Here is a 19,052-nt window from a genome sequence, read left to right on the forward strand (position 1 = left end):
AACTGAACTTCACTTCTCTCAAGCCGTTGCTTCCTCCTGACTTTATTTATTTATTTCTTTTGGTTTTTTCTTTTTCTTTTTTTCTTTTTTGGTTTAAACAAATGTGCACCGCGATGGTTCAACAAGTAAGGCAAGTGCTGTGAATATGAAAGCTGTAGTGTGCAATATACCACATCTAGAACCCAGGAGAGGTGAAGTAGACAGAAGTGGTCGTCACTCTAAATTAAACAGTCGGGTAATAACATCACGACAAGTTGGTTTGCAGCATCAGGAGTGTCTGTTTAGGTGTCTTTTTCTTAATGATCAGAGGTCCCACGTTGTCGCCAGTTTCTTCATTGTGTTTTGTGTGAGCTCCATCACAGAATGGGAACTCTTTGGACCTCCAACAATGGCAGCACACAGTTTTATCTCCCAAATCCTCCATGTCAAATACATGTACTAACTTGGGGTTGTCTTTTTGGATATGAGGGTTTACCATGGAATTGTTGCGATGATCTTTGACATAAAATCTTTTGTAAGCTAGATAACCAATGGCAGCTGTCCCAGCAGCAGTGGTAACTGCGGCGATCCATTCAGCTCCGACGCTGGAAGTCATGCTCACGGCACCGTCGCTTGCAAGGGTGTGCACAGGGCACTGAGCACAAACTGGCTCGCGTGGGCGGTGGGAGTCAAGGTGGGACAGGCGTCTGTCCTAAGGGCACCGGCTGCTGTGGGTTGCTCCTGACTTTGTCTTTTAAATCAAGATGCAACTTGGCCCCATGAGGCCAGAGCGCTGGAGGAAATTCCTCTCTGTGGCACTGGGTTCTTCTCTCAGCAGTAGGTGTGTGACGCAAGACTGGTGGTGTTGGATGCGTACGTAAAGATAAATTGTATTTATTTATTTTCTGTTAGTCCTGAAAGCCATACGTGTTTGTCATGGCAAACTTAGGGTATTCAGAAAAGTAGAAGGAACCTCGTCTAGTCTCACCGCCCACAGACAACGATTTAAGCAAGCTTGTGTGTTTCCTCCAATTATTCAGAATATATTTTTGCCCTTTTTTGGGAGGTGGGGCTTAATTCTGACCACACACTATATTCAACTGAGCATTCCTCCCCTTTCCTGCTTAACCTATATAAATATACCAATACAATATTTAACATTGTATTAAACATTAAAATATTTAAATACATATTATTTTAAATTTTTTATTTATTTTTCCTTCCAGTTTTATTCAGATATAATTGACACACAGTGCTGTGTAAGCTGAAGGTTACAGCATAGTGATTTGACTTCCATCATGAAATGAGGACCACAATAAGTTTAGTGATCATCATCCCTTTGTATATTTACAAAATAAAAGAAAAAAATTTTTTCCATCTGATGAGAACTCAGGATTTACTCTCCTAACAATTTTCGTATGTAATATACAGCAGTGTTTATTACACTTCCTATGTTGTACGCAACACCCCCAGTATTTATTTATCTTATAACTTCTGGTTGGCACCTTTGGACTGCCTTCATCCAACTCCCCCTCCCCCAACCCCCCGCAAATCTGCTATTTCTGTGAATTTGTCTGCTTTGAAGTATAATTGACAGCACTGCATTGATTCCTGGTGCCCAAGGTGGTGAGTCGGTATTTCTATAAATTACAAAATGATCACCATGATACATCTAGTTACACATCTGTTGCCACCCAGAAATGTTACATTATAATTGTCTTTGTGCCTCACTCTGTGCATTTTGTCCCAGTGACTCATTTATTTTGTATCTGGGAGTTTATACTTCTTCATCTCCCTCTCCTATTACTACTAAATGTATTATAAAAACTTAATAATTGATTAATAATAATCAATATTAAAGCATTAAATAAAATACTTCAAAACTTATATGACTACAAAACATTCCATCATATGTGTAATCACCCTTTTCTTAATCTGTTCAGTTACTCACCCTTTACCTTCTTTCTTACCTCTCCTAATTTCCTGGTTCATCTTGCTGTGTGTGTGTGTGTGTGTGTGTGTGTGTGTGTGTGTGTGTGTGTGTGTGTGTGTGTATTTGATACACCATCTTAAATCCTTTTTGGAAAAGACGGAATATATTATATATTGCATATAAGAAATTTAAAAAATCATTCCCTGAAAGCTGAGCGGTTCTAGTTGTTTTTCATTTGTCTGTTTTGCTGGCACTTTGGTGAACATCATTACACACACTTTTGTATTTAAGATTATTGCGTTAGCGTAGATTCCTAGATTGGGAATTACTGGATCAGAAGAGTATGGATATTTTAAAGTTTCTTGCTCTTTATTGCTGAACTGCTCCCCTAAACAGCTCTTCAATTTATATTCTCATTAGCAAGTCGGAAGGTGCAGGTCTTAATACATTCCTACAGCAGTAGGTATATTTTTTAATGATCACTAATTTGCTAGCTAGCAAATGGCATCTGGTAGTTGACTTGGAACGTGCGTCTCTGAGTCCACACTCGAGGGCTGTGGGTGTAGGGAAGTCCATCGAATACCCTATCGGAGATTCTTGTCTTGCAGCTGACTTTGGTGTGTCTGCCAAGAATCTGAAAACTCTGCAGAAACGAGATTCCTTCATAGGAACGCCTTACTGGTGAGTGTGTAGCTTCTGGAAATGGAACGGTGGGCTGAGCTTTGCGCCTCCAAGTCCCCACGGTGACAGAAGGCGGGGGCTCCTGAGTCAGCCTGCTGGGTCTGAGCCCAGACTCCCCCACGTACTAGCACTGAGGCCTTGGCCGCGTCTCTCGCCTTCCTGTGCCTCAGTTTCCTCATCTGTAAAATCAGGGGTGTAGTAGCTCCTACGTAATGGGTTATTGTGAGGATTAAATGGGATGATGCATATAGAAAATGCCCCATTAATAACAACTACACTGAAACCCCAGAGAAAATGGTTCGTGATGAATTCAACACGTATGAATTCAACAGGGGGCTGGGGCTGGGGCCATGAAGGTGAATCCTACCCTCGTGTGAAGTCTCCCCAGACCTCTCTAGTTCACTGTGTTTTCTTCTTTTCCAAAACTATTACTTAAACAACAACAACAAAGCCTCTCTCAGTTTCACACCTAACTGCTTCCTGTTTTTCACATGCGTTAATTGCTTCCTATTGTGGAGTTAGGTTCCTTTCTTGCTTATTACTCACTCACTCTTTCTCTCTCTGCCCTTTTATTCCTTTGTCCTTTTCTGTCCCATCCTCCTCTCTGTGCTGTTCTGTTCTCTCCACCTCCCTTCCCCCCCCCCCCCCCAGTTTTTCCTGGGTACCTTCCCCACAGCCCCTACCCACCCCTCCCAGGACCCTGTGTTCTGGATGGCTGCTGCCATCTTGTGGTAGGAATCGGGAACTGCAGCAAGACCTGGTGGTGGAGCCGCTTGGAAGGCGTCTTTTCTGTGTGAAAACCGTGCTCAGAAGGAAGACAGTGGGATGGAAAGGAGTGCAGATCATGATTCGGGAGTGATGCCGACCTCCTGACATTGGCTTGTGCTGGTTCCCGACCCTGAGTTTGCGAGAAGCGCCTGTGGAGGCCAGGGTCTTAGCCTTCTGTTGTCCCTTGGTTGGTTCAGGATGGCCCCCGAGGTGGTGATGTGTGAGACCATGAAGGACACGCCGTATGACTACAAAGCCGACATCTGGTCCCTGGGCATCACCCTGATTGAGATGGCCCAGATCGAGCCCCCGCACCACGAGCTCAACCCCATGCGCGTCCTGCTCAAGATCGCCAAGTCAGACCCCCCCACGCTGCTCACGCCTTCTAAGTGGTAAGGAGCCAGGAGGCCTGCCCGAGGGTATTTGCTGGACGGCCAGTGGGCCCTGGACATGTGTCACTGCTGGGCCCCAAAGCCCCTTTCTGGGCTCCCTGGGCCCACATGGCGCTTTTCCTCCCTCTGCTCCTGACATCAGCTCTCCAGGTAACCCAAATAAGCTGGATGTAAGTCGCAAATATTGCAGGAATAAGAGCCCAGACCTGCCAAGCCACGTGGCAAGACCCTGGTCTGGGAACTGACGCTCAAACCCCAGCACTGCTGTGCTTTGCTGTGTGGCCTCGGGCACGTTTCTGCTCCTCTGATTTCCACGTCCCTGTCTGCCAGTGATGTCCATGACTGGAAGGTCATCGTGACGGCCCCTTCGCCTCCGCTGTTTAGCTTATAAAGACGCCCTTTGTCCTTTGAAGCGGGTGTTTGGGAATCACACGACTCTGGGAGAGCAGAGTCTGCAATGTGGGGAGTTTTCTTGATTCTCGCCTACTCCTAGCTGAGTGCCGCCACCTGTCCCCCAGGTCTGCGGAGTTCCGAGACTTCCTGAAGACCGCCCTGGATAAGAACCCCGAGACCCGGCCCAGCGCTGCACAGCTGCTGGAGGTGAGTGGTCCCCTCTCCCCGGTGGCCCCCTGCCCCTCGGCCCTGCCCTTCCTGCGGACAGATCACTCGTGACCTGAAAGCTGGGTTCATCCTCCTCCAGCCCAGGTGGCCACGTGCACAACTGTTCATGCATCAGCCAGTGTTCCCCTTGTGCCGGGGGGGTGGGGGGTCTGCGGTGAAGGAAGCCCCAGAGCCCTGTCCTCACCGGGCTTATGTTCTGGCTGGGGAGCCAGGCGGCAGACGAGCAGGTAGTGCACGTGGCAGGTGGAGAGCAGGGCTGCGGAGAAAAAGAAATAGCACAAGGATGGGGGCCTGGGAGGGGTTGCTCTCCTGTGAAGGACTCTGTGTGTAGACACCTAAAGGAGGCAAGGCGGCCAGGCAAGCAGTGCTCGAGAGCAGAGGCGAAGGCCTTCGACGGGAGCATGACTCGTGCGAGGCGGGAAAGCCAGGAGGCCAGGGCGCGGGAGCCGGGGCGAGGGGCAGGGGTCTGGAGGTGAGCTCCGAGCAGTGTGGGGCGTGTCCTGCCCCGGGTTCAGTGATGCCCTGCGAGAACACACGGGACTCCGCACACAGTCGGACTCACCACCGTGACTTATTACAGCCGAAGGATACAGAGAAGGAGGCACGTGGGGGCACCCAGGCAGGAGCGCCCAGAGCCCCCTCCTGGGGGAGTCGTACGGGGCACACTTGGTTTCCCCAGGGGTGAGCTGTGGCGATGCGTGTGAGGTGTTGCCTGCCTGGGCAGCACGCTGGGGAACTCAGGGCCCGGGGTTTCCTGGGGGCTGCTCACGTGGGCAGCCTCCGCCCAGCACGTCCAGGGTTCCGGGCTGCAGAAAGCCGGCGGGTGTTTGGCATGAACCACATTGTTTGCACAAATGGTTTAGGCCCCTCTTGTCAGTCAATGGTGGGAACCCTCCCCAAGTCCAAGTTCCCAGCGGAGGGCCAACAGTGGACACAGTCCTTTCAGAGAGGAGTGGGGCCAGGTCACAAGGGTCATGCAGGGCCTCACAGGGATGTGGGCTTCGCCATGTGCGATGGGGCATCCTTGAGGGTTTGGAGGAGGTAAATACGGTCTGATTTACACTTAACAAGGGCCCCTCTGGCTGTTGGGTGTGGAATCTGGGAGGCCAGCCAGGATGACAGCTGACTCAGGGAGTGTCCCCTTAGCAGGCTGAACAGCCTTAGGGCGGGCAAGTGGGTGACAGTTTTCTTGAAGCTTTTTTTGAAATATTGGAGGTACTGGTGAGCCACCCTTCCCCAGGGCTGATGTCAGGGTGTCCACGGCTGGCAGCCGACGGGGTGAGTGTCAGACCGTCTGCAACAGTGTTCAGAGAGCTGCCCGCCCCGCCTGCCCACCAGGCTGCCTCCAGGTCTGCTGATCACTGTCCCCATGCCACCAACGCTCTTGGGGGAGGGAGAGGAAGTGGGCCTGGGTGATGCCGAGGGGCTGCCCTTCCACGCCCTATCCACGCTGGTCCTTCCACTGTGTGACAGCCTCTGACGTGCGGTGGGAGGAAAGGAGGCAGACGCCCTGCCACACACTTGAGTCTTTCTTCGCATTCAGCTGCTTTTCCCAGGTACCTCCTTTCTGTGCACCAGGGGCTGGGGCCATGGTTGGCGCTCGAGGCTACAGTGCATCCCTCTGGGGTGTGCGGCACAGTGATTAAGTGTGTGGACTGGGGTTGAAAAGCCCTGGGCTCAAAGCCCAGCTCTGCCACTCATCGGCTGTGAGACTTTGGTCGAGTGACTTAACGTCCTGGTGACTCTGTTCTCACTATGAAGAGGGGAGCATAGCCAGGCTCCCCCTTGTTGTGAGTGTTAAGTGAGAAGATACTATGCAGTACTTAGCTTAACTGCTCAGCGCTGAGCTCAGTGAATGTTTGATGCACTGAATTGAATTATTAAAAAATGGAAAGAAATTGGGGTGCAGAATGGGGGTGTCTGTGTGCTAAGGGATCATGATTGTTCCCTGTAGATTTCTGCATTCCATGTGAAATACACGTGTCTGGAGCACTGGAGGCCTCATTTGCTGAGTATTGTGGTGTTTGGTGGGGCAGCGTCGGGGAGGGGCTGGACTGGGCCAGCCACAGGTGGGGGTGGGGTGGGCCTGCTGTCGCGGCCAGAGGCAAGCTCCCAGCTGCTTGGGGCCAATTGTTTCCTGTGAGCAGGCACCTCCTGGCCTCATACATCCGGCCTGCAGGACATGCGGCCTCCGGGAAGAGCCCAGCTGTCTCTCATCCCCTCCTGGCAGACCGGGAGCCCCATCCTAAGCTGGAATTTCCGCCCCATAGTTGAAAAGAGGTCCTGCCGGAGGATTCTTAGCTGAGACAGAGGATGGCAGAAAGGAGAGCTCCCTCCAGATAAGGAAAGGTCCTTTCAGAGATGAGGCTTTTTCCAAAGACCTGCTCTTCTCTGAGTTAGAGAGGGGCATTATTACCCACCTAGGTGAGGACCCGGAGGCTCAGGGCAGGGAATTGGCCTGCTGAGGTCACCTGGCTTTGAGTGGCCAGAGGGAGGCCCAGACCTTGACTCCCAGCACCCCTTCCAGAGCTGGCCACGCCCCCACCTCGGCCCTGGCCTCTGCCTGCTGCCCGCAGGTTGCTCCTGGCCCCTGCTCTCTCCCTGCGGCCTGACTGGTTCACAGTTCATTCATTCACTTGCACAGATATTGTCTGGACCGTATCCCAGGGCGGTAACCCAGGCTCTGACATCAGCCTCGCCCTCCTGGAATCCAGGTGGTCCTCGCTCTGAGCCTCAGTTTCCCCATCTGCTGGAGGTGGATCGTGCTCTTGTCACAGAATTGTGTGAGGGGATGCAATTCTGTCCCCACCCACTGTCTTTAGCATAACAGCTGTCACACATCCGGGGCTCGGTATCCACTGGTTGACTCTGTTCTTCAGCCCACCTCGCTCGGTCACCATCACGACCACAGCATCCTTGTCCGGGTTGCCCACTCCTTCTGGACCATGTGGTCTGCTCAGGCCCCAGCGCTCGTCTGGCTGGTGCCAGCAGCTGCTGCAGCCGACCTTCGTCCCCTTGCTGTAGGCGCCTGGTGTCAGGTCTCCGTGCCCTCCAGGTCCCCTTCCTCCTCACTGGTCACCCTCTCAGTCTCCTAGTGCTGTTCCTCTTTCTCTCCAGCTGATCAGTGGGAGGTGCCCCAGGGCCTTCCGTTCCATCTCCACTCACCCTGATGGTCTCGTCCAGTTTGCCACGGCTCCCGCATTCCTACCCATAACCCCCACTGCCATCCTTGCCCTCCGGCCCTCGTATCCAGCTCTTTACCCTCCAGCCCCCTCAGAGGTTGATAGGCATCTCATCAGCTTAACACGTCCACAGCTGAGCCCCCGATCTTTCCCCAAATGTGCTCTCCTGGTGACTTCCTGGCTTGGTCAGTGGCAGCCCCACCCTTCCAGTAGTCAGACCCCAGATCCTCAAGCATCTTTAATCCCTCTCTTTCTTGCATAGTCCATATCCATTCTACCGGGAAATCCTGTGTCCCTGCCTTTAGAACACGCCCAAAATCCAACCACTTCTCACCACCTCATTGCAGCCACCAGGTTTGAGCCAGTGCCATCCCTTCCTTGGATTATTGCCTCCTCGTGGGTCTCCGTGCCCTCCTTCAGGCTGTTCTCAGCCCGGCAGCCAGAGAGAACTTTTAAAACATGTCAGCTCCTGTACCTCCTCGGTCCAAAGCCCCTTAATGACTCCCATCTTACTCAGTGACCTACAAAGTCCTGCATGACCTGCCCACCCCACCTTGACCCCTCAGACCTGTCTCTCTCTGGCCCCTCACTCTTTGCCAGCCACCCCAGCCTCCTTGGTATTCTTCAGACACTCCAGGCACACTCCTGCCTCAGGGCCTTTGCACTGACTCTCCGCAATGCCTGAGATGCTCTTCCTCCATATACCTCCATGGCTGACTCTCTGTAAGTCATTGCTTAGATGACAGCTTCTTTGTGAAGCCTCCCCCAAGCACCCTGTTTAAAACTGCAAACCTCCTGCACCCCAACATTCCTAATTCTCCTTCCCTGCCCTACTTTTGATTTCTCCATGCTACGTAGCACTCATATATCTTATTTTTTACCAAGTTTATTGTTGATCTCCCTGACCAGCATGTCTGTGCCCTGAGGAGAGCAGTCTTTGTTTTATTCACTGATGTGCCCCAATCATCCAGAACAGTGCCTGGTATGGAGAGAGCCCTCAACCAAGTATTTGGTAAATGCATTTACTTATTTTTACTTAACAAACTATTATACAACCTTTTCTCCATGCCAGGTTCTATTCTGTTTCTAGCAAATGTTAACTAATCGAATCCTCATAACAACCCTGCGAAGTAAGTACAATTTGGATCTCTTCTGAAACAGATAAAACTGAGACACAGAGAGGTTAAGTAACCTGCACAAAGTCAAACAGTTTGTAAGTGACAGAGCTGGGATTCTCATCCTGGTTACCTGTTCCAAAGGCTGTTCTTTTGACCGCTGTAATAAGCTGATTCTCTGAATGAATGAAGGAGAAAAAGAAGGAATGAAAGAGAAAGAGAGACTGGAAGAGATGGAAGAAAGTTCAGAGAGAAGAGGGCAGGAATTGGCAGAGAGATGCTGACACCTGGAAACTTGAAAGCATTGTTAGGCATTTTCTAAAGCCAGTCTTGGAGTGTGGGACACCCAGGCTGATGGTTTCTAAGCACACCGAGGAAAACTAGGCTCAAGTTCCTGGAAAGGATGACTGTGTAGATGGCAGGAGAGGTCCTGGCCGAGGGTGGGTGCCAGCTGGCGAGCTCTGTGGCATCTTGGGGCTCCCTACAGAGATAGCACGGAGCAGCTGCTCCTCTTCCTGAAGAAGCAGGCGGCTGAGATTCCCTCTGATCCAGGCCTTCCATCGGGGTGCCCGAGCACCTTTCTGGGGACCCCTGTACCCAGACCAGCCCATCCCTACGCAGATGCGCGGGAAGGTCCTGCACCCTCCTGCACAGGGGCTAATGTCTCCAGGGGGCTTGGCAGCTTGGCGGTTAGAGAAACGTCTTTTCTGAACACATCCTTGGAGGTAACAGAGCTGATGTGGTGGGGGAAGTGGTCTGTACTTTGTGTCCCAGAGCAGTTTACGAAACAGTGTTCTGGGTCTAATCAGACACAGGAGGGCCTGCCCACCTGCCAGTCCCGCTTGCTGAGGGATTCCAGGAGCTTGGCGTCCTGCTCACTTGCCCCTCTGTCGGAGGCTTTCTTCCCCACAGCACCCGCTCCACTTCCTGAGGACCCCAGGGTGCTCAAGGGAGGCCATGGAGCAGATGTTCAGCCTCAAGAAAGCAAGGCTCCTGGCCAAGCTGAAGAGCCACTGATTTGGTTAATATGTGATATGCACCGGTGAAAACCTGCCATTTCCAGAAGCCTGCGTCTGCATTATTTATTTCTCCACATCTGCTTCAGCCACTGCAGTGCAGTGTCCCGTGGCTTCTCGCTCAAGTTGACATGCGTGCGGTTGTGCAATGTGAAGCTCGGGGACCTGATTTTCACCCTCAGTTCTAAAAACGCTGCGCCCTGTGGGAATGCAGGAGGGAACGGGAATGGCTGGGAGAGCAAACTGGTACTTAAAGGCTTCTCTGATTGTGATTCTGCTGCTGCTGCTGGTGGTGGTGGTGGAGGTTGTAATGGTGATGATGATATTGGTGGCTGTGATGGTGGTAACAGTGGTGGCAGTAGTGATGATGGTGGTGATGGTGGTGGTGATGGTGGTGATGGTGGCGATGGTGGTGGTGATGGTGGTGGTGATGATGGGATGGTGGTGGTGGTGGTGGTGGTGATGGTGGCGATGGTGGTGGTGATGGTGGTGATGGTGGTGGTGGTGATGATGGTGATGGTGGTGATGGTGGTGGTGATGGTGGTGATGGTGGTGGTGATGGTGGTGGTGATGATGGGATGGTGGTGGTGGTGGTGGTGATGGTGGTGATGGTGGTGATGGTGGTGGTGGTGGTAGTGATGATGGTGGTGATGGTGGTGGTGATGGTGGTGATGGTGGCGATGGTGGTGGTGATGGTGGTGGTGATGATGGGATGGTGGTGGTGGTGGTGATGGTGGCGATGGTGGTGGTGATGGTGGTGATGGTGGTGGTGGTGATGATGGTGATGGTGGTGATGGTGGTGGTGATGGTGGTGATGGTGGTGGTGATGGTGGTGGTGATGATGGGATGGTGGTGGTGGTGGTGGTGATGGTGGTGATGGTGGTGATGGTGGTGGTGGTGGTAGTGATGGTGGTGGTGATGGTGGTGGTGATGATGGGATGGTGGTGGTGATGATGGTGATGGTGGTGGTGGTGATGGTGGTGATGGTGGCGATGGTGGTGGTGGTGATGGTGGTGATGGTATAGATGACAGAGCTGCCATATTTTGAGCTCTTACTATAGTGCTTAGAACAGCCATACTATTTCCAGTACACAGATGAGCAAACTGAGGCTCACAGAGGTTGAGTGACTCGCCCAAGTTGGTGGTGGTAGTGAGAATTCATCCCAGTCAGCCTGGCTCTCGAGTCTAGAGCCATCAGTCTTCCCTGCTACACTCTCCTGCTCCCCCTCCCCACGACTAGTACACCCTTATTAACGTCCCACGCAAGACTTGTTGGAGCCATGCAACAGCCAGAGCGACACCCTTGGAGGGTTACTGTTTGTATCACTGCTCTGCTGCAGCCTTTGTACTTGCTGCTCCCTCTGCCTGTAATTCTCAGATCTTTCCCTGGCCAGCCTGTTTACATCCCTCGGATCTCAGCTTGAATGTTACTTCCCAAGGAGGCCCCCTCTGACCAGCCACCTCCCCATCCAGGCCCATGTTTCTCCAGCATCACTTTATCCTGCTACCTGGTCTGAAAAACGGTCTTAGCATTTGGTTACATGCCCATTGTTTCTCCCACTCAGCCGCAAGCCCCCAAGACCAGGGACCTTGCCTGTCTGCTTGTTCGGCCTTCTTCCAGCACCTGGCACATTGCTAACCTCAACATGTGACTAGGGCATGAATCAGCGAATGAATGGGGGTGTGGGAGAGAAAGAAAAGAAATGAAATTCTTCACTTCTTTACTAATTTGGACTAACTGGAGAAAAGTCAGGCTGGTTTGGGAAAACCTGCATGACAGGGCTCTTTAAAAGGAGTGAAGTGGATGCTTTCCAGTGTGCAAAGTAAGGTGCCCAAGTTGAATAGGGTGTTGCCTCTAACCTTCCACAAATGAACTGTTTTGAATCTACAAGCAGATAGAATGATTTGTAGCGGACCTGTCAGTTGTGAATGTGTTTCTAAGTTGCTAGAAAGTTTATTCTCTTGAGTCATTTAAATACTTCCCTGCAATCTTGTTGGTGTTCCTCTGCTGATAAATTTCCGGATAGTAAAAATAATGAATTTCATCAGAGCCTTCCTATATATTTCAAATGCGCAAATTCCAACTTAATGACACCACCGCCCCCAGCATGCCTTTCTAAGTGAGTGTGGGGAGTTGAGGTAGCCCACATCCCTGTCCACACCGCCGTGCTGGCGAAAGATGTTCAGGGACAGACTTGCACCAAGGAGATCTTTGGGCCGATTTACCGTCTGCTAAGGCCTTCAAAACTCTGGTGTTTCCCAAGGTCACTTTTTTAAGATGTGACATTTCTGTAAACACCTAGGAATAAAGCATACACTCCTTTGCCTCAAGATGTTGCAAACACACAGTCCACCTCAAGACCTGTACAAGCACAGCAACTTTATTAATAGTTGCCCAAAGTAGGAAGCAACACATACATCCAGCAGCAGCAGGAAGAATGAACAAATTGTGACACAGTCATGCGGTAGGATACGGCACAGGAGTCAAAAAGGAAGAATTTATCGACGCGCTACAATGTAGGCAGATCTCAGTCTTAACTCACGTTGAGTGAGGAAAGCCAGCCACAAAGACTAAGTGCTCTGTGAGTCTCTTTAGATGAAATTACAGAGCAAGCAGAGCTAGTCTCTGGAGCTGGGCAGCTCTGGGGGATGGGCTCGAGTGTGAGGGGATGCGGGGTGGAAATGTTCTGTGTCTTGCGCTGGGTGGCGGTTACGCTGCGTGCGTATGTATGGAAAACGTCACTGAGCTTAATGTTTGTGAACTTTACTCTGTGTAAGTAATTCCTCAGTAAAGTATATGTGTGTATGTGTATGTATATATATGTAGTAATTTGAAAATCATGTATTAAAACCTTCTAAAGAAATAAATTAACAAAAACACAAACAAACCTCCTGAAACATGACTTCAGCTCCCGCTTTGGGCCATGCTCTTCCCTGCACATCCCCGTGCCATCCAGGTGGGTTTGTCTCCACTTTAGAGGTGAGGAACCTGCAGCTCAGAGAGGGAAAGGGTCACGCTCGGCGTCACACAGCTGGTGAGGGGCAGAGCTGGGATTTGCTCTCTTTCCACCACACACAGGACTGTCTAAGCTGCCTCTGGGTCTGCCTGACCGAGTTCGTGTTCATATTCCGCTCAGGGATGCTGCTGGCCTTGTCCGCCTGGGGGATTGCCCACACCACACAGCCCCCCAGGCTTGGTTGTCCCTCCTCACCCCCCCTAGAGGTTCTAACCCAGCTGTCTTGCTCCCCTCAGCACCCCTTCGTCAGCAGCGTCACCAGCAACAAGGCGCTGAGGGAGCTGGTGGCCGAGGCCAAGGCTGAAGTGATGGAGGAGATTGAAGACGGCCGGGATGAGGGGGAGGAGGAGGACTTGGTGGATGGTGCCTCGGTAAGACCTGGAAGGAGGGGGACTGAAGAAGGATGGGATCCGCGCAGGCCTTGGCTGGGGCGGGAGGGGGCCTGGGAGGCGCAGGAAGGATTCCTTTCTGTTTTTGCCCAGCTCAGAGGTCACTTGCTCCCACGCCATAGGTTATGTAAGACAGCACATGGGCCGGGCCGAGGCAGCAGGCTGTGTTGGCCAGAGCTTGTAAGTTTTCAGGGAATCCCAGGAATCTAGATTTTCACACACGATCTTCCAGTTTTTAAAGGTTGGTAGCTGACTCGTGCTGCTTCCCAGCCTTTTCCCTAGTGCGGCTCACCTATAATAACAAGGTCGCTATTAGCACGCTGTGGGGTCAATGCAGGTAGAGGCTGCACCTGATCAGAGGGAACAGGCTGAGGGGCTTCGGTCCCCCCAGGTCCCGTCTGGCTGCCCTGAGTGGCACGTTCGTAACCCACCTGCAACTTCAGCACTTGGCTGAATGTAAATTTAAATGAAAGCGAATTTAAGTGTTTACAAAACACTGGGGCCAATCAAAACATGTCTGTGGGCTGGCTTCTGCCCGGAGCAGCCGCTTCTGGATCCCTGGTTTAGCCATTTGGGAAGAGCTTCTTCCAGGAGGGGAGATTTGCCATCCAGATGGTGCTGTGGACCTCGTGAGGCAGGGGCTGGATTTGTCTGCTGCGGGTGGACGGCACAGCACTTCCTCAACTTTGATTCGTTCCTGGGCGGAGCCTGAGCTGGTGTGAACCCTCACCAGGCTGAGGAAGAGACGCCCCGAGGAGGATGGGGCGGAATTAGCACAGTAACCACAGCCCGTTCACTGAGCCCCTGCCGAGTGCTGCGGATTCCGCAACTCGGATAGAGGGGAACCTAGGCTCCACTTTACAGATGGGAAAACTGAGGCCTGAGCAGTCATGTGGCTGAGCTGATAAGGTGCAGGGCCAGGTGTGGGCCGGGATTGGGAGATCCACAGCAGAAGAGGGAAGGGAGGCAGTGTGTCCGGGGCCTGGCTCCCGGAGGAGGCAGGCAGCAAGGTTGGCAGGGAGGCGGAAAGTCAGCACATCCTGCCTGGATTCTCCCCTGGCAAGAGGCTGATCTTTGTCATGAGGACAGTGGGGGCCATGAGGGCTTCAGGCAGGGGCTGGGCATTGCTGTGTGTGTGAATGACAGGATCAGATGTGATTTTTTTTGTTTTTTGAGGAGGGGGAAGGTAATCAGATTTATTTATTTTATAGTTTAGACGAGATACTGGGGATTGAACCCAGGACCTCTGCATGCTAAGCATGCACTCTGCCACTTGAGCTATGCCCTCCCCCCTCAGATGTGAATTTTTGAACCATTATCGCTCTGGCTGTTGAATAGAAAATGGATTAGCGTTCCCTCTGGAAGCGTCCATATCCAAGATTAAAAACCAGCAGCCATCAGGCAGGACTCAGGGGAGCGCTTATGGTGTGATTCTGTCAATATTAAGTTTAACAACAGGCAAACTAACCCGTAACACTTGGAGAGTGAAGTCCAGGCAGTGATTGTGTCAAGGGGAGGCCGGACACAGGTGGGGACTCTGGGCTGGGGGAGGGTGTCACTCCTGACCTGGAAGGCGGCTACATGGGTGCTCACTTTATTCACAGCTGGACTTTTATGTTTCATCCACAGAAATGGGTGTACTACTTCACAGTACTAACATTGTCAGTACTTTCCACCCCGAAAGGCTCTGAAAAACAAAATCAAAAACGTAAAATATTTACTGACCGACTGGTTGAATTTAGCCTCTGGATAAGTTTGGTTTGGCCTTTATGTGATTTTTAAACAATTTGAATTGGTTGCCATGTAAAAATGAGGAGATACCATGTAAAAATCCAGATTCCAGCCTGGCTTGAAAAATCAGAAGGTCTGGCCACAGGGGACCTGTTTTCCTATGTTGCCACAATGGGGTGGAGCAGAGTAGCCACTGCCCTCTTAAGACAGGGCATGAGCTGTCCAGGCCATGGCTGCCTCTACTCCTAGGAGGAAAAACAGGTATTAAATTAAGCTAAGCTGAGAGACAATTGGGAGATTCCTACTTCTCAAAACAAGTAGTAATTTTACTGTTGGTTAGGCAATAGGGAGTGGGGAGGACTGTGGCTTACCAGAGAGGGTTACCTATTATTATACCTCCCTGGCCCCGGACCACTTCTCCTTGTGGGTATCTGACTTTGCAGCCTCACTGCATCTCTGACTGTTGCCTTAGACATACGGTATCATGGCCTTGACTCTCTTTTTTTCCCTAGCCTCTGGGGAACCACAGTCGGGACTCCTCTGAGGTGAGTCAGCTGAGCCTTGAAGCTGACAAGCTTCTCATGGAATCATCTTTCACTGCGCTGCCACCCAGCCAGCCTCAGGACAGTGTGAATGGGCCCAGCCAGCCCTCAGAGGGCAGATCCCTCCAAACCACCAGACCCCCAGATGTGTCCCCTGGCAAGGAGAACGGGGTAGCAGTGCCTGCGCCCCTCCGTAAGTCCCGGCCAGTGTCAATGGATGCCAGAATTCAGGTATCCGAAGAGAAGAAAGCCACCGCCCAGGGTGGGGACCTCAGTCCAGCAGCCAGCAGATCCCAGAAGGCAGGCCAGAGCCGTCCCAACAGCAGCGCCCTGGAGACCTTGGGCGGCGAGAAGCTGGCCAATGGCAGCCTGGAGCTCCCTGCCCAGCCAGCTCTGGGCCCTTCCAAGGCGGACTCGGACTGTGGCAGCCTCTCCAACTCCGAGAGCACGGACTACGGCACCTCCCTCTCAGCCGAACTGTCCCTGAACAGAGGGTCGGGCTCTCTGTCCATCAAGGTAACACCGCCTTTTACACCACAGGCTTGGAGTGGGAGAACTGCGGGATATTCTGCCGCCCAGTTTTGGCTATTGGCAGCATTCAGTGGCTGCCTTCCATTTTTAGGTGGCTCATGAGCTTGCTCTTTCTTTATAGTGCTCTTAGTTTGATTTGTAGTTTAATCTCCAAAATATCTGAGTTTGCTCTGGGATTTAGTCATGTCAGGAAGTTGGTCTGAGTTTTAAATTTCAGTTTCAGTTTCCATTTAAATGGAGTTTGGGGAAAGGTCCTCCTGAAAATGTGGGAGAGAGAATCCTAGAAGGGGAAGTTCTCTGATTTGGAGTCCCCTCCATTGTCCCAGTCACACACGCTCGACCAGATCCAGTTCCTGGGCCCGGGTGGGCTGTGGGGCTTCAGGCGATTTTGCCCCAGAAGCCTGGTGAAGGCATTGACATGCTCAGAGATGCAAGAGCTGAAATGATGCCCTGGAAAAATGTATCTGAGTTGGAAGCTTCTGTGCCTTCTGCAGGTCAAAGACCAGTTTTCCTCTCTGCTCGTTAGTCTCCACGCAGTGTCGTGTCTCCACAGCCATGCAGAGCCTCATGTCCTACTAAGTCACCATGCATTAAAAAATGGTTTCCTTAGAAGGGGAAGGTATAGTTCAGGGGTAGAGTATGTGCTTACCGTGCACAAGGTCCTGGGTTCAATCCCTGGTACCTCCATTAAAAAATACATAAAGATACCTGATTACCCGCCCCACCCCCCAATTCTTTAAAAAAAACGTTTCCTTAGAGTTTATTTAGAAGACTCAACTTCATTGACCTTTAAAACATCGATGTGTAATATACAATAATACATCTAATTGTCTCTCTGGAAAGAATAAAAAGGAAAGCGCTCTGATTTGGGGGTCAGCCATGTGGTCCAGCTGCTGACTGATTCACTTTAAAGGCAGCGGGGCTGAAGGCTGCCTCCCGGCCCGTGGCCCTTCTGGAGAGGGTAGCGCTGTGAATGACGGGCCATTGCATGAGGCCTGCACTGCCAAGGGCTTTAGAAATAACAGCAAAGGAGGCTCCGTCTTCATCCCAGTGTCCAGAGGAGCAAACGAAGGCTCTGGTTAGGGAGCCGGTCAGACCCCAGACTCCACACACTCAGTCGCACCTGTCATTCTGCCTTTGCGGTGGGAGCGGTGGCCTCCTCGTCCTCAGGAAGGGCTGACCCCGTCCCCTGCCCGCTCCCATGAATCTTGAGGTGTTCGTGATCCCACCATTGGTCGCTTGTTTGGCCACACTGAGGGCCTCATCCCCCACCAAGGCTGAACTCAGGGAGGATTCTGTATCTTTTTGTTTCTTCCTGCTGTCACTTACTTAGTGAGAAACCACACAGTAGAGACTCAAAGATATTGGCCAAATGAAAGGGAGCAAAAAGAGAAGCAGCCAGCTGGCACCGTTAGCTTTGGGATCAGAAAGAAAGCTCAGTTCTGACAGGTCGTCAGGACGAGACGGGACGGCAGCAGCTTTAATGCATAAGAAGCGTCCGGGCCCATCATCTTCGTAGGACAGGGGTTCTGTCCATTTTCTTATTAAAAAGACACTAAGACTGGGGAAAAAAGAGTATTTCTAAAATAAAAGCTGGCCTTCCCAGAGCAGGGTCCCCCGCCTCTTCTCGAGGCTGTTGGGAACATTCCTTTGCTGGCTGCCTGGCAGTGAGTCAGGGAACACGGCTGTTCTGATAAGAGTTCATGGCTGTGTCAGCATCCTTGGCTGGACAGGAGCCTGGTACTTCAGGGCGGAGGCCCGAGACCAGGAGCGGTTCCAGCATGAGGGCTGTGCCCCAGGCCTCCTTTCCTCCCCGCCACTCTCCAGCCAGCCTGCCTTCCTCGTTGCTAGCCTGACTTGAATTGAGTCCTAGGGCACGTGCGCTGGGTGCTGTAGGGGATGAGAGTCAGGGTGACCGCTGTCCGCAGCGTCCAAGGCTCTGGGTGAGGGCCCGTGGAACCTCCCCTGAGACCTTACGGTCCAGGACTGTCTGCTGGCCTCTGGGTGGGAGCCGGAGGGCAGAGCAGACTTTGAGGGCAGGGGTCTCCTGCCCGGAGCCACGCTGGCCCTCCCTCCGCTCTCGGGCCGGCAGGCCCTCGGGGCAGCGTTGGGAGGCCGGGCCAGGCTGCACTAGGAAGGGCCGTGGAAGCCAGGTGAGGGGTCGGACGGGGAGATGCCATGATGACTCCCGTGCAAGCCCACAGGCCTCATCCAATCTGGACGGAGAACTTTCAAAGGGTATTTGAACACCTCCACGAGTCCTGACAGCACAATCACGTGTGAAAGGCATGATTATTCACAGGAAAAGATAGAGACTGTGAATAACCTCATGGTGGCCCCAGACGGGCATGGTCGCCTGTGGAGTTCAGGTCAGGTTAGGTCTGGCTGTCAAGTTTTCGGCTATGAACTTCCGTTTTCCAGGCTCTTTGGAGTTTGCCGTTGTGGATAAGAGACTGTGGTCTGCAGGAGTAACTGGCAGAAATAAATACCAAGTGTAGAACCCTTGCCATGAGCCAGGCGCTGTTTATCCCCCCAACCCCCACCCCTGCCCCGGTCTCTCCCTGAACCTCTGAAAACGCTCTGGGAGGCAAGTACTGTTGGTCTCCTCCTCTGACGGGTTGAGGAGGCTGAGGCTCGGACAGGACGAGGGACTTGCCCAGGGTCCCAGCCAGTGGACAGCAGAGGGTGTAGCAGGATCCTTGTTCTTCCCAGTGCCACGTCCTGTGCGCGGGAGGGTGCTGGCTGCCGCCTGGCAGGGGACGGGCAGCGTCTGAAGGCCAAGATCTGGGAGAGGAAAGGGCATAACTTCAGACACCCAGGCCCCTAGATGGAGGGGCTCGAGGCAAGAGGGGGATGATGGACAGCCATCTCCTACCCGGATGGGGCTGAGGTGGTGGGGCCAGGAGGGCTGTGGGCTGCACCCCCTGTGTCACCCATGGATCCTTAGCTAAAATGCTGAGCTTTGCCTAATGATATCCCCTGGCCAGGACTCAAGGCTGCACAATAAGACCCTCAAGAGGACACGCAAGTTTGTGGTGGACGGCGTGGAGGTGAGCATCACCACCTCCAAGATCATCAGCGAAGATGAGAAGAAGGACGAGGAGATGAGATTCCTCAGGCAAGGCTGGGAAGGGCTGCGACGGTGGGGATGTGGT

The 19,052-nt window shown here is 52.4% G+C and overlaps 1 protein-coding gene and 1 pseudogene across 1 annotated transcript in view; one reads left to right on the plus strand and one right to left on the minus strand.

The window, feature by feature from the left end:
- STK10 (serine/threonine kinase 10) overlaps window positions 1-19,052 on the plus strand; it is a 106,575-nt gene that overhangs the window by 59,505 nt on the left and 28,018 nt on the right. Inside the window, exons 5-10 of the mRNA XM_072947237.1 lie at window positions 2,521-2,593; window positions 3,559-3,753; window positions 4,272-4,353; window positions 12,941-13,075; window positions 15,337-15,882; window positions 18,885-19,015. Of these exons, the coding sequence (XP_072803338.1) occupies window positions 2,521-2,593; window positions 3,559-3,753; window positions 4,272-4,353; window positions 12,941-13,075; window positions 15,337-15,882; window positions 18,885-19,015 (1,162 nt within the window). The remainder of the gene's footprint in view (window positions 1-2,520; window positions 2,594-3,558; window positions 3,754-4,271; window positions 4,354-12,940; window positions 13,076-15,336; window positions 15,883-18,884; window positions 19,016-19,052) is intronic.
- On the minus strand, window positions 93-1,971 carry LOC102526851 (CDGSH iron-sulfur domain-containing protein 1 pseudogene; annotated as a pseudogene).

Source organism: Vicugna pacos, chromosome 22 (assembly GCF_048564905.1).
Source record: "Vicugna pacos chromosome 22, VicPac4, whole genome shotgun sequence".
Classification (NCBI taxonomy): Eukaryota; Metazoa; Chordata; class Mammalia; order Artiodactyla; family Camelidae; genus Vicugna; species Vicugna pacos.